Below are 15,408 nucleotides of genomic sequence, written 5' to 3' on the forward strand. Positions count from 1 at the left end.
GTTTTTGTTTTATCATTACAAAATCAAATGATAGACAAGAATACAAAGTGAAAAGTGTAATTCCCTTCCGCCCTGTCCTATTCCTGTTTCCTTAGGTAAACACTGTTAATAATTTGCTCTGTATCCTCTCAGGTTTTTCTGTTTGCATAAGCATTTTTTTAAAAACACAAATGTTGGCTGGGTGTGGTGGCTCACGTCCGTCATCCCAGCTCTTTGGAAGTGCGAGTGGGTGGAACGCTTGAGTACAGGAGTTCGAGACCAGCCTGGGCAACATGGCGACACCTCTTCTCTACCAAAAATCCAAAAATTAGACAGGCGTGGTGCATACCATAGATGCAGCTACTGGGGAAGCTGAGGTGAGAGGATGGATTGAGCCCACAAGGTGGAGGCTGTAATACGCTGTGATTGTGCCCTGCACTCCAGCTGGGCGACTGAACAAGACCTTGTCTCAAACACACAAACAACGACCCCTCATTTAACAAAGTAAATTGCTTTTTTGTGGACACAATTCTAGTACATGTATATTCACATCATTCTTTGTAATGGCTAATACTCAGTTTAAATCGACGTACTACAGTTTCTCCATTCTGTTTTTTTTGAGACAGTCTTGCTTTGTTTCCCAGGCTGGACTCGGCTCACCGCAATGTCTGCCTCCCAGGTTCAAGCGATTCTCTTGCCTCAGGCTCCCGAATAGCTGGGATTACAAGCACCTGCCACCACGCCCAGCTAATTTTTGTATTTTTAGTAGAGACGGGGTTTCACCATTGGCCAGGCTGGTCTCGAACTCCTGACCTCGGGTGATCCACCTACCTCGGCCTTCAAAAGTGCTGGGATTACAGGCATAAGCCACCATGCCCGGCCTGTTCTCTTCTTTTGGGATTTTTTTTTTTTTTTTTTTTTACACGGAGTCTCTCTCTGTCGCCTAGGCGGGAGTGCAGTGGCACGCTCGGCTCGCTGCAGCCTCTGCCTCCCGGGTTCAAGCAATTCTCCTGCCTCAGCCTCCTAGTAGTTGGGATTACAGGCATGCGCCACTATGCCTGGCTAATTTTGTATTTTTTTTTTTTTTTTGGAGACGGAGTCTCGGATCTGTCGCCCAGGCTGGAGTGCAGTGGTGCGATCTCGGCTCACTGCAAGCTCCAGCCTCCTGGGTTCATGCCATTCTCCTGCCTCAGCCTCCCAAGTAGCTGGGACTACAAGCGCCCGCCACCATGCCCGGCTAATTTTTTGTATTTTTTAGTAGAGACTGGGTTTCACTGTGTTAGCCAGGATGGTCTCGATATCCTGACCTCGTGATCTGCCCATCTTGGCCTCCCAAAGTGCTGGGATTACAGGCGTGGCCACCGCGCCTGGCCGGGATTCTTCTTTTCATTAAAAAAAATTTTCCCCAGCTTTTTATTTTTAAAAAGTTCACATCTTTGTAAAAGTTTAGTGATATATATATTTTGCATTTTCTTTTCCTATAAAAATGTACATGTATTAAAAATGTTTTTTGAACCTTTTGAAAATAAGTTGCAGACATTATGATATTTCTTCCCTAAATACTTTAAAATGGATTTCTTAAAAATAAGGACTTTTTCTATGAAATAAACAGTGTTAATGTGGTTTATTTTTGTATGTGTTTTAAGGATTTCTTAGCAGCTTTTTTTTTTTTTGAGACGAAGTCTTGCTCTGTCGCTCAGACTGGTGTGCAGTGGCACAATCTCGGCTCACTGCAACCTCCACCTCCCGGGTTCAAGCAGTTCTTCTGCCTTAGCCTCCCAAGTAGCTGGGATTACAGGCATGCACCACATACCTGGCTAATTTTTTTGTATTTTTAGTAGAAACAGAGTTTCGCCATGTTAGTCAGACTGGTCTCAAACTTCTGGCTTCAGGTGATCAGCCCTCCTCGGCCTCCCAAAGTGCTGGGATTACAGGCATGAGCCACCATGCCCAGCCTTCTACAGCTTTTATTTAAAATTGTTTTTCATTTGCATAGGGTAGAGTGGAGTGCTGGGACCCAAGAACTCGAAACAGAGTTGGCCTGTTAGACTGCGCCTTAAACAGTGTCACAGCAGATTCAGAGTAAGTAGAAATTAATTTGCAATGTAAATGTTCATCAACTTTTAATTTAAGTAATGTGTCTATATTAAATTCAAATAAATTGCTACAGGATATCTGAAATTGTACTTTCCATGATTGTTTTCCATAAAGATCCTCTCCTGTAAAAGCTCACTAGTGAGTAAGCCAGATAGAATTTCTTTCCAAAATACTATACAGAAGGCCTTATTTCTTTAGTTGCTGTACGATTTTATTAAAACAATTACACTACAGGAATTTATATTCCAATTTTGTAGAATCTAGTGATAGAACCAGGAGTCCACCACAAAGTCCACAGAGGTGTGCTTTGAATTCTAAGGTGGAAGGAAGCAAGTGTTTTTTTAAAATATTTTCTTGTTCCTGTTTGCCTAATTTCTACATTTAAACCATTCAGAAGAGTTTTCACTATTATACATCCATTTACAGTTTTATGATTATTTCCTGAGAAATGATACCTAGAACCTGAATTTCTGGATTAAATAGCATACATGTTTTGAAGGTTTTTGGTACATTGCTAAATTGCCCTACAGAAAACATGACCTTAGGTTAAATGTCTCCCTGCATGCCCAGAGCATACATTGCTCACTCTCCTCAGCCTGGGACGTCCATCACAGCACTGCTAATAATAAGTGTTAGAAAGAGCCTGAGGATATTGATTAAATAAAGCTTAGTAGAAATAATAGCTGACAGATAGTGCTTTCTATTTGCCAGGTACTGGGTCTAAGTTCTTTACATATATTAACTTATTTAATATGACAGCCCTTTGCTGTAGGCACTGTTATTGTATTTATTTTATAGATGAAAAAATATTCGTCAGTGGCATACATGTTACTCAGCCTTTAGGAATTATGTTGCAGAAGCATATTTATTACTAGGGAAAGGTGGTCCAAATGCGCCTGTCAGTGGAAAAGCAAGCCATACTGTTGCCTATAGAGTGTTACCACATTGTTATCAGAAAAACAGTGAACACAAGTATAGTCATAGGAAGAAGGCTGGGTGTATACCAGAATGTAAAAACTAGAGGTTTTTTTTTTTTTCTGATTTGGTTTTAGGTAATTTTATTTTTTAATTTTTTTTTAATGCTTAGCTTTTTTGTTTTTGTTTTCCCTACAAACCTTAGAAGCTGTCACTTCTAGGTGGAGCCCATACAATATGAGAAAGCAGTAAGTGTAAGTGTTGGATAGGGGAAGCAGGCTGTCATTATTTGCAGATGATGTAAGTTTCTCTGCCTGAGAAACTCAGGAGAGTAACTGAAAATCTATAAGAACTAATATAGACCAGGCGTGGTGGCTCACACCTGTAATCCCAGCACTTTGAAAGGCCGAAGCTGGAGGATCACTTGAGGTTACGAGTTCAAGACCAGCCTGGCCAACATGGTGACACCCTGTCTCTACTAAAAATACAAAATTAGCCGGGCATGGTGGTGCATGCCTGTAATCCCAAGTACCCAGGAGGCTGAGGCAGGAGAATCGCCTGAACCCGGGAGGCGGAGGTTGCAGTGAGCCGAGATCACCCCACTGTACTCCAGCCTGGGTAACAGAGCGAGACTCCATCTCAAACATAAATAAGTAGGCTGGGCATGGTGGCTCATGCCTGTAATCCCAGCACTTTGGGAGGCTGAGGCAGGTGGATTACCTGAGGTCGGGAGTTTGAGACCAGCCTGACCAACACAGAGAAACACTGTCTCTACTAAAAATACAAAATTAGCTGGGCGTGGTGGCGCATGCCTGTAATCCCAAGTACTTGGGAGGCTGAGGCAGGAGAATCACTTGAACCCAGGAGGCGGAGGTTGCAGTGAGCCAAGATCATGCCATTGCACTCCAACCTGGGCAACAAGAGCAAAACTCCATCACGAACAAACAAATAAATAAATAAAGTGTTACCACATCGTTATCAGAAAAGCAGTGAACACAAACAGTCATAGGAAGAAGACTGGATGTATACCCAAGTGTTAAAACTAGGGTTTTTTTTCTGATTTGGTTTTAGGTAATTTTACTTTTTTTTTTTTTTAATGCTTTGCTTTTTTTTTGTTTGTTTTCCCTACAAACCTTATAAGCTGTCACTTCTAGGTGGAACCAATACGAGAAGGCAATAAGTGTAAGTGTTGAATAGGGGAAGCAGGCTGTCATTTCCAGATGACATAAGTTTCTGTGCCTGAGAAACTCAGGAGAATAACTGAAAATCTATAAGAACTAATATAACAGTTAAATAAATTGGTTATAAAATGTTCAAAAATCAGTGACCTTGTCAGCACTATCCAGTTAAAAAGGTTATAAATGGAAAAACATTCTAATAACGACAAAAATTGCAAAACTCGATAAGAACATATATGGGCCAGGTGTGGTGGCTCACACCTGTAATCCCAGCACTTTGGGAGGCCAAGGCAGGCAGATCACTTGAGATCAGGAGTTCAATACCAGCCTGGGCAACATGGTGAAAACCCATCTCTCCAAAAAAATACAAAAATTAGCTGGGAGTGGTGGCGCACATCTGTAGTCCCAGCTACTCGGGAGGCTGAAGCAGGAGAATTGCTTGAACCGGAAGGTGGAGGTTGCAGTGAGCTGAGATCATGCCACTGCACTCCAGCCTGGGCGACGGGAGTGAAACCCTGTCTCCAAAAAAAATATGTGAAGAAAATGACAAAGGAATAAGTAGAGAAATATATCACTATACTGAAAGAAACGATTAAGTATACTTTGAAGAGTAAGTGACTAAAGTTGCTGTGCATATGAGGCTTCGAGGTTCCCACAGGTGCCCCAGCGCAGTTACAGGCTCAAGCTCTAGGTGGCAGAAGAGACCTGATGATGCCGACAGCCAACAGCCAGGACTCTAGGTCCTGGGCCAAGGGCATGTGGACGATAGGATTGATAGCGATATTGTCCACTTCTGACTCATCGCCTAGCACTCTTTCCACTGGAGATCATTGCTTTTGGTGCTGATTGGCTTGGTTGGTATGTGAGAAGCATATTCTAGAGTCGTGGCCATAGCATTCACTCTGTCTTTGGTACTTTCAGAGGCTCTAGGGTCCCCATTTGAGGATTAGTCTTTTATTTTAGCTGAACTTGGCTAATTTTAAAGTGGAAATGGTGTACCCATGTCCAAACAAAACTATGTCTTCTTAAGTATGAAAGGGGATGTTTCTATAAATACCTTATTCTGGCTTAATTAAAATGGAAGAAAGAAGTAGATTATGTTTTGTATATAAAGTGTAACTTTGATTATGAAAGTTTGAATACAATTACCATTTACTTACTATTTTTGAGACAGGGTCTTGCTCTGTTGTCCCAGCAGAGCTCCACTGCAGCGCAGTGGAATGATCACAGCTCACTGCAGCCTTGACCTCCCAGGCTCAAGCAGTCTCTTGCCTCAGCCGCCCAAGTAGCTGGGACAACAGGTGTGTGCCACCACAACTGGCTATTTTTTTTTTTTAAATTTTTTGTAGAGATGGTGTCTCACTGTGTTACCCAAGCTGGTCTTGAATTCTTGGCCTCAAGAAATCCTCCCACCTCAGCCTCCCAAAGTGCTGGTATTACAGGTGCGAGTCATCTTACCAGGCTGCAGTTACCTTTTAAACAGAAGGCTAGAAATGTGATTTCCCCCCCCCCCCCCATTAGATTTGAAGTGAAGACTAATAATGAACTTGTTACTTGGAAGGAGGTTTGGCCGTATATTCATGAAGCATGAATATTTTGCTTTTCAGGATAAACAGTTTACCAACAATCTCTGCTTTGAAATTTAATGGTGCCTTGACCATGGCAGTTGGAACAACCACAGGGCAGGTAAATATGTTTAATTTGGAAACCACATGTAAGTTGGTATTTCAGTGGTGTGTGTATGTGTCATGAGAAATACACTGCAGGAACAGAAAATGAGATCATACTATTTTAGCCAGACCAGAGGGTATTCCAGAATGCTGGATTCTTCCACACCTTGAGAAATCTTGACTCTTGCCTTGGTCAGTCTGCGGTGCTGTGGACTTAGAGCTGCAGTGGGATAGGCCTGCACCACCACACCTGGCTAATTTTTTGACTTTTTGTAGAGACAGGGTCTCACTGTGTTGCCCAAGCTGGTCTTGAACTCCTGGGCTCAGGCGATCCCCCCACCCTTGGCCTCACAAAGTGTGGGGATTACAGGTGTGAGCCACCGGGCTTGGCCATAGGTATTCTCTTGTTAGTGGTTTGGAACAGCATTTTTCAGAGTCTATGCAACAGAATTCTGTGGTCAGACAGTCTTGGGAGTCTGCCAGACTTTTACTCTTGAAGATTAACAGTGGGTTTCAATACTTTTTCAATGAAGGCTCTCAGGAATTCTTGCAGACAAGAAATATGTTTAATAAATATTTCCAAAATTTGTGTGTTCAAGGAACTTTTTTTTTTTTTAATATAGCATCATTAACTATAGCACATGCCATGAGTGGTCAGCAGAACATGCATTAGCAGTGCTAGTCTGAGGAGTACTTCTTTCTTTCCTTCAAGGCAGAGCCTGTACACTTGCCTCCTACAAGAGGTCTGAAACCCTGCCTTGGAGGATTTACTTTCTTTGTCATCATGGGCTAGAGGGCATCTGTCACCTGGGACTTAATCCTAGGGGAGCTTTCCCAGGCTTCCTTGCCTCTAGTGACGGGTCCGAAGAGATTCTCCCTTCTCCCAAGAAGTCATAGCCTTGCCACCACCATCTGTCTTGATCTACTAGGACTGTTCCTGATTATGTCTTTCATTTTTGTTTATATCTGTTGCTATGACACTGCCTGGTACATAGGCCCTCAGTATATATTTGTTGAACAAATTAAATTCTTATGGGCTTTCATTTTTTGTTCTTTCTTAGTATGTTCAGTAGCTCTTACAAATTAATCTTGGGGTTGAATTCATAAAATGTATACTCTAAGGATTATTTAAGAGATCTTTCTGGAAAGAATCTCAAATCTCAGCACCTTGAGTAAGGGTGTTCATTTTTTTCATAACAAAGTGATGAAGCAAATGGCTGCCATTATTCTCACTTACAGATATTTCCTTTGAAGATAAAATGTCTAGTTTGTTTAAACAGAAATAATTTTTTTTCAGGTTTTATTATATGACCTTCGATCTGATAAGCCATTGCTAGTTAAAGATCACCAGTATGGGCTGCCCATTAAGTCCGTTCATTTCCAGGATTCATTAGATCTGATTTTGTCTGCTGACTCTCGAATTGTCAAGATGTGGAATAAGAACTCCGTATGTATTTTTGGTTGAAATTACTTGCTTCTTTATTTGCAGGTGTTCCGAATGATCCTTTCCTCTCCGTTTCCTTTTTTATGTGGGTTATTGGGAAAGAGATACTGAATATACATTTGGGAACTTAGCGGGAGGTCAGTTACTTTTGGATAGATAATATCCATATTTAGATAAGATACTCATGATTGCTTTCCTTCTGTTAAGAAGTTTTCCCGATTATCTAGAATTGGCATGCATTTTAGATGTTAAATTAGGTAGAGAGAAAATAGTGGTTTACAAAAGTTGATCTATGACCCGAGAAACCCCCTAGATATTGAGATTCCCTCACAGGTGTAGGAAAAGTCTTAAGAGCTACCAATTATCCTTCCATGCATGTTGGTATTATTACATATCTCAAATTCATACATTTCCTATTTGATTTTTTTTTTTTTTTGAGAGAGAGTTTTGCTCTGTCGCCCAGGCTGGAGTGCAGTGCCATGATCTCAGCTCACTATAACCTCCGCCTCCCAGTTTCAAGCAATTCTCGTGCCTTAGCCTCAGAGTAGCTGTGATTACAGGTGCATGTCACCATGCCCAGCTAATTTTTGTATTTTTAGTAGCAACGGGGTTTCATCATGTTGGCCAGTCTGGTCTTGAACTCCTGGCCTCAAATGATCCGCCTGCCTCGACCTCCTGAAGTGCTGGGATTACAGGCGTGAGCCACCTCACCTGGCCTTAAAAGCTATATTTCTTAAGAATATTTTGATGGTCCTTCTCCTCAGCTCTAAATGTCATTTGAAATGTAACAAAATCCTATATTGCTGGTTTTAATCTGTCTTCTGCTTTTCATTTTTCATTTTAAAACCTAAGTATTTTGAGAGAATAGTAAAAAGTTGATCAAATAAATGGGAAAAATGCATTCAGTATAGCTATGTTTTTAAGAGTTCTTCGCATTTAATTCATTAGAAACTTAGCATTTTTAGTTTAAAAACAGATCACTTTAAAAAAATTCCTATTTGTGATGAAGTTGGGTGGACGGTCCACCAGCCTGAGCAGTTCGTGCCTAAGCGCAAGTGCCCGTCTATTCCGTGGGGGCTGCCTGTGCTCAGGCACACATGCTACAGACAGCCCCTCACAGTTCAGCTGCCTGTTGAGTCTCTGGCTTTCTGGGCTGTTACTTTGGTTTTTTAAATTTCATTTTGTTAATTCCTGAAGTATGGGTCTTACTTGGCTTCTTTTCCTTTTTTCTCTGGATCTGTCCTGGAGACCAGAGGTGTGTTCTACATCCCTGAGGCCCTCACCTAATTCATAGGTTCTGGTGACTTTGTTTATGTTACAGAGAAGAACATAAAGAAAAGACAGGCTTTCAGTCTTTCTAAATTCTTGGAAGAATTGCCCTGATGATTGCCCAGGAAGTGTCTATGCTGTCTGCTTTGTTGCCTTTGAGTTTGAAGGATTTTGAGGGCTTTTTTAAGGAAGATTCATGATCTTAGACCAGAACTTTCTCTGCTCTTTTTCTGGCAATTCAAACTAATTGATGTTAAAACAATATTTATTTTTAATACTACAAATGCATATGTTTTTATTCTTAAAAGTTCATAAAACACTGGTAAAGTAGAAGTTATTTATCCTTGACCTGGCTTTCATCCAACCAAAGGGAAAGACTGTTAGCAATCTGGATGTATCTTTCCAGACCCTTTAACTTCTGCATAGTTTCCATCGTGTGGATTATTATCACCTTCGACACCTTTTTGTCATTGTTGTTCCGTGCCATTATAATTCCTTTCCCTTTGCTTCCTGGTTTCCCCTCTTTTCCTTCCTCTTTCAGTGGGAACTTGAGAAGAACAAGAGGTAGCTGTGTGAATTTCACTGTTAGTCTTGGGTTAGGACTTGGCCGTGTTCTTCATCGGACACAAACCATCTTGTCTGTGCTCTAACACTGCTCTTTTTCGCCGTGGGCACTCAGTCCATCCTAGTGTCAGACTTTGCATAATGAGTTACAAATGCAAGAGCTGGCAGAAATTTTCAACATCACTTCTTGAAATCATCACACTGTAATTGCTACAGTAAATTTTATTTTGGCATTTTTTTTGTTTCTTATGACTAAAGACTTCCTCTTGACTAACACCCACATTACATGGTTTTGCCTGACTTGCTTACCTTGTTTATCTTTCTCATCACCTTTTTCCACACCCACCTTCTTAACATCTTTTTCTTTTACTTTCCTTCTCTTAATTTTTAAAAGATAAAACACTTTTCCCCAACAGTTAAAATAGAAATGGTTTAGCCCTAACTACATAGTAACTAACACTTAAGTATTTGTAGGATTTCATTTTGTATTTCATATCCATTGTCTCACTTGATCCTCCTCGAAACCTTGCGGTGCAGGCATGGCAGTGTTGTCCTCATTTTCCATGCTGGCCATCTCTCTCCTCTGATTGGTTTGTTTTCTTTTCTTTTTTCTTTTCCTTTCCTTTCCTTTTTCTTTTCTTCCCTTCTTTCCCTTCTTTTCTTTCCTTTCTTCCTTCCTTCCTTCCTTTCTTTTCTTCCTTTCTTTCTTTTTTTTTTGGACAGAATCTCACTCTGTCGCCCCAGGCTGGATTGCAGTGGTGCTATCTTGGCTGACTACAACCTCCGCCTCCTGGGTTCAAGCAGTTTTGCCTCAGCCTCCCTAGTAGCTGGGATTACGGTTGCAGGCCACGACGCCCGGCTAATTTTTGTGTTTTTAGTAGAGTCGGAGTTTCACCATGTTGGTCAGGCTGGTCTTAAACTCCTGACCTCAAGTGATCTCCACGCCTCAGCCTCCCAAAGTGCTGGTATTACAGGTGTGAGCCACTGCTCCCAGCTGTCTTCCGATTTCTTTCAATACAAGTTAAGCTGGGTACACTTCACAGATTATGAGAGACTTTTTTTTAAAGTTGATGCATAATTCAAACTTCATCTTTTCTTGCCATGTTGACATTATCTTTAAAATGTTGTAATTTTTCTTTTTTTTGGACAGGTCACTTCTCCTCCTTAGGCCTGTTTCTTCATCTATAAAATGGGATTTTTTGATAAATTGATAAGATAAATTCTCTAAGATTTTTAAGAATTTAAATTTTGTATTTGAAGTAGGCTATTTTATTTCTTTACATAGGAGTAGATGGTTGAGTTACAGCTTCAGTTTGACATTGCCAAAGTTGTTGTTCTTTAACTTTTAATACTTCGTTTCTGCTTGCTATTTTTAGGGAAAAATATTTACTTCCTTGGAGCCAGAGCACGACCTTAATGATGTTTGTCTCTACCCCAACTCAGGTATGCATTCTGTAGTGAACGTTCAGTGAGACAAATAAAAAGATGCATTCTGTAGTGAACGTTCAGTGAGACAAATAAAAAGGCTATACTTTTTTAGGTTTTAAACCCATTTTATTTCATAAGATAGAATTTGGTTTTGTCAGCACAATTCTTGGATATTTAACTTACTTAGAAGAATTAAGAGCAGGAAGTGGTGTGGATGATTCAGAAAATGGCACTCTTAATGACTCAGTGCTCAGCCCGCCCAGCTATTAGTGGAACGTGGTAACAGCATACAGGTAGGAGGCAGGTGAAGTGCTATTTTAGTGTGCTCTTTAGCTCTTTTATGTGATTAGTAATAGTGTGTGGAAATTGAGGGTAGAGATTTGGAGAAAGCTAGATTGCCTGATAATACACAGATGGCTCATGAAGCCATAGGTTTTGTAAATTCTAAGTTGTATGCTATTCAGCAATTTACATGTTAGGTTTCAAAATTTAACAGTGCATTCAAGGCAAATCTGTGAAGAATTTCAGAGTATGGGAGAAAAATGAGAATAGTTTCTACTCTGAGGGCAGAGGTACCCAGATAATCCTGATAGAGAGAAGTAAGGCAGAGCGTGAGAACTCCTATCACGTTTGTGCAAAGAGTACTTTGACAGCTTGCTGGAGAGAGAGAGCTTTTACCCTGTGACCACCGAGAGCGGAGCAGTGAGAAGATTTTGCTTTGCGTTGAGCTGGAGTGCCGAGTGAGATTTGGTTAGGTGGAGTTGGGGGGCTGAGGTAATTCTCATGGGAGAGCAGTCCAAGATGACCAAAAAGGATGGGCACAGAGGGCTTGGTTGGGGTGGGGAGGAGTGTCCTGTGCCTGAGCTGTGGTGGCTCTGGGAAGGCTGAAGTAGGAGGCAGAGAGTGGCGGGTGGTAGAGGGTTGGGCATGATGTGCTGAATGTCTTGGGCTCCGTGTGCTGTCAGAGAGGACTTGTTCCGACTGTGCTTTCAGAGGCAGGTCTACCCACTGTGCAAAGGGTAGATTGGTTTTGAACAAAAGTGCCTCGGAAGTAACTGATATTCTGAGCTGAGATGGGGAGCACAGGTGAGAGAGCAAGTTTGGAAAGATTATGGCTTCTTTTTCTAACGTGTGAGGATTAGGAGGTGACAGGACAGTGGCAGTATCTGGCACTGTCTGGCTTCCCATCAAAATCATCTGCACAGCTTTAAAGGTGCAGCTCCCTTGACCTTATACTAGGTGTACTCACTCATAGTGTCTATGGAAAGGGCTTAGAAATGTGTGGTTTTCTTTTTTTTTGAGTTGGAGTCTCGCTCTGTCACCCAGGCTGGAGTGCAGTGGCACAATCTCTGCTCATTGCAACCTCTTCTCCTGGGTTCAAGCGATTCTCATGCCTCAGCCTCCTGAGTAGATGGGACTACAGGCACGCACCACCACGCCTGGCTGATTTTTGTATTTTTAGTAGAAACGGGGTTTCACCATGTTGGCCAGGCTGGTCTTAAACTCCTGACCTCAAGTGATCCGCCTGCCTCCACTTCCCAAAATGCTGAGATTACAGATGTGAGCCACCGCGCCTGGCCAGAAATGTGTATTTTTAACATACTTCCCAATGGATTCTTAGGCAGCAAGCCCTGAACTGATCCGCAGACTTGTGCTTGGGAGGCATGTCTGGCGTCCAGTAGAAAATGTGGTCTTGGGGTAAGCAGGTCTGTAGATAGAAAGTTTTGCGATTATCCCAGAAGTGGTGGGAATGAATGAGATTACTGATAGGGAAAGCTGGGAGTGAGATAAGAAGTGAGCAGGAGCTGGTTCATTTGGGAGAATGAGGGGGAGGAGCCAGCTGAGAAACTGGATGGGAATGGACAGAACGACAGTGCCAGGCCCCACGGTTTTTGAAGTATGGAAGAGATTCAGTGGGCACTGCTTAGCAACTACTAAGGATTACAGAAGTTGGGGCAGGAAGGAAAGAACTAAGATTGATTGCATGCTGCTGTTATCAATCTGGATGATGGATGCTGTAATATAAACTTATTTAATCTTTTATAACTGTGTAGTCAGTGGTCCATGGCTTTTTTTTTTCTTTTTTCTTTCTTTCCGTTTTTTTCTTACCTCTTAAGGGGTCAGAAAAATTGGGTAATTCATTCAGGGTTGGTCACCCAGCTGGTGTGTGGCAGAGCCTCAGTTAGAACCCAGCCTTCCTGTTTCTGGTGCCCATGCTGTTTTTTCTTTTTTCTTTTTCTTTTTTTTTTTTGAGACAGAGTCTCCCTCTGTCCCCCAGGCTGGAGTGCAGTGGCGCAATCTCAGCTCACTTCAACCTCCCCCTCCCGGATTCAAGTGATTCTCCTGCCTCAGCCTCCTGAGTAGCTGGGATTACAGGTGCCTGCCACCACGCCCGGCTAATATTTGTATTTTTAGTAGAGACAGGGTTTCACCATGTTGGTCAGGCTGGTCTTGAACTCCTGACCTCGTGATCTGCCCGCCTCAGCCTCCCTAAGTGCTGGGATTACAGGCGTGAGCCACCGCGCCCAGCTGCCCATGCTGTTTCTAATTGCACACTGCTCTCCCAAGAAAGATGAGAAACCCTGGACTTTATAATTTGCATTTCATCTGTGATAGTTGAGAGAATTTTATTATAATCATGGGAGTAAAGTGAAATTCTGGTGAGTTCAGGAATAGATTGCAGCTGAGGATGCTGGGTCCTAGTTAGGGTATTGAAATGACCTACATCAGGGTCTGGGCTAAGTAGGTAAGTGAGTAAATCAGGTGGAGCTGAGGTTGGGGCAAGGGTGATGAGCAGGGATAGTGCGACTGGGGGAGTGACAGTTTGAAGGGCACAGAGAGTGGGGAGAGAAAGAGTCTCACCTTGGGCTGTACAGTTTGGTAGCCACTAGCCACTCGTGGGCATTGACATGTACTGTGAGTATAAAATATACATTGGATTTAAAAGACATTCTACGAAAAAAGGATGTAAAATAGATCATTAATAATTTTCTATTAATTACATGTTGAAATGAAAATATTTTAGACATGTTGGATTAGTAAAATATATTAAAATTAATTTTACCATTTTTAAAAATGTGGCTACTAAAAATTTTAAAATCACATATGTGGTTCACATGCTCTTTCCATTGGACAGTGCTGGTCTAAACTGGGAGAGCTTCGACCCTTGAGGATGCTGGTAAGGTTTAGTAGTGCTTGTGCCTGGCCCAGTGTAGCGGGGATTGTTGAGCCTGGTAGGCTGCCTCAGTTTTTCCATTGTAACCAAGAATATAGAAGCCCAAAGAGATAACCTGCTGAAATGAGTGCCAATCTGTTGGCCCCCGCAGGCTGTGTGCCTAAACAGCTTCTCCAGGAGGCAGGGCTGGAGGGTGGACTCTTGTGGGCAACTTGATTTCTCAGGTCAGTTTTTGTGCATCTCTTCCCCCACCTTTAATGGCTGTAAAGATCTATTAACCCACAAAGGGTGTGACTACTGGCAAAGAAGCCTCTTTCTGAGAAATACTCAGGCTCAGACTGTTGAGGAACCCATTCTTGAAATGCCACCACTGATGACAGTGGTTGGAATCACAAGGACAAGGAGAAGAGGGAGGCTGATGTTAGCAGTGCATGTTGTTACCCAGGTAACTGCTGAGGAAGAGACTTAAAATGGATTGAGAGGGTGCTGATAATTCAACTAAGCATCTCTGGAATGCTGATTTTGTTTTTTCGCCTGGTCTGTATTTATTTATTTTTTCAGAGACAGGGGTTCACTTTGTCGCCTAAGTTAGAGTGTAGTGGCACAATTATAGCTGACTGCAGCCTTGAACCCCTGGGCTCCAGCGATCCTGCCTAGGCCTCCTGAGTAGCTGAGGCTACAGATACGCACCATCAAGCCGGCTCTCCCCTGGCCTCACGATAAAAATTTAAATGATTTGTCATTTAAAATGGCATAAAAATTGTAAAAATAAGCATGCTTTTAAATGAAATTTAAAAGTGTTTCTCTCTGGGAAAAATGCCCAGAACACTTATTTAATGAAGATTGTTGTGGCCTAGCTCAGTGGCTCACGCCTGTAATCCCATCATGCCTATAATCCTGAGGCAGGAGGATCACTTGAGGCCAGGAGTTCAAGACCAGCCTTGTCAACACAGCAAGACCCTGTCTCTACTAAAAATAAAAAAAATTAGCAGGAAGCAGTGGCACACGCCTGTAGTCCCAGATACTCTTGAGGGCTGAAGCAGGAGGATCGCTTGAGCCCAGGAGTTTGAGTTTATAGTGAGCTGTGATCTTGAAACTAACTGTACTCTTGCCTGGGTGACAAAGCAAGACCTAAAAAAAAAAATTATCTTGCTAACATTTTAATTGTAGAAGCATTTATAGCACAGTGATTTTAATAGTTACTTATTAAAGTAATATTTATGAAGAAATGTTTGACAATTTGGTCAGAAAACATTCTTAATGAGTAGCATTTTAAAAAGTCTATTTGGCAAACTGACCTATAGGCCAAATCCAGTCCACCACTTGGTAATTTGCAGCCTTTGAGTTAAAATGGGTTTTACATTTTTAAATGGTTGGAAAAAAAAATCTAAGAAGAGTAATATTTTATGACATGGAAATTCAAATTTTTGTGACTGAAATTCAGATTTCAGTGTCTTTCAGCATAAAGTTTTATGTGCACAGCCACCCTTGTTCGTTTATACATTGTCCATGTGGCTTTTGCAGCACTGTGGCAGAGGTGAGTAGTTTAACAGTGACCAGGTGGGCTGCAAAGCCTGAAGTGTGTACTGCCTGGCCCTTTACAGGGACAGTTTGCTGACCCCTGGTCCATATTACTAATATAAACAAAAATGGTCACTTTATCCACACTATTTAATTATGAAGAATTTC

At 41.9% G+C, this 15,408-nt stretch overlaps 1 protein-coding gene across 11 annotated transcripts in view; it reads left to right on the top strand.

Moving 5' to 3' along the window:
- NOL10 (nucleolar protein 10) overlaps positions 1 to 15,408 on the top strand; it is a 119,425-nt gene that overhangs the window by 24,712 nt on the left and 79,305 nt on the right. For 7 of the 11 annotated variants that reach the window (XR_001715130.4, XM_525686.8, XM_016947059.4 and 4 more), the window contains 4 exons: positions 1,976 to 2,061; positions 5,777 to 5,855; positions 7,137 to 7,286; positions 10,493 to 10,559. Coding sequence is in view for 10 of the 11 variants with exons in the window: in XM_525686.8 (XP_525686.2) it covers positions 1,976 to 2,061; positions 5,777 to 5,855; positions 7,137 to 7,286; positions 10,493 to 10,559 (382 nt within the window). In the remaining variant the exon portion in view is untranslated. The remainder of the gene's footprint in view (positions 1 to 1,975; positions 2,062 to 5,776; positions 5,856 to 7,136; positions 7,287 to 10,492; positions 10,560 to 15,408) is intronic. The other 4 variants (XM_054678242.2, XM_054678243.2, XM_063789317.1 and 1 more) reach the window with 1 other exon arrangement.

Source organism: Pan troglodytes, chromosome 12, assembly GCF_028858775.2.
Source record: "Pan troglodytes isolate AG18354 chromosome 12, NHGRI_mPanTro3-v2.0_pri, whole genome shotgun sequence".
Classification (NCBI taxonomy): Eukaryota; Metazoa; Chordata; class Mammalia; order Primates; family Hominidae; genus Pan; species Pan troglodytes.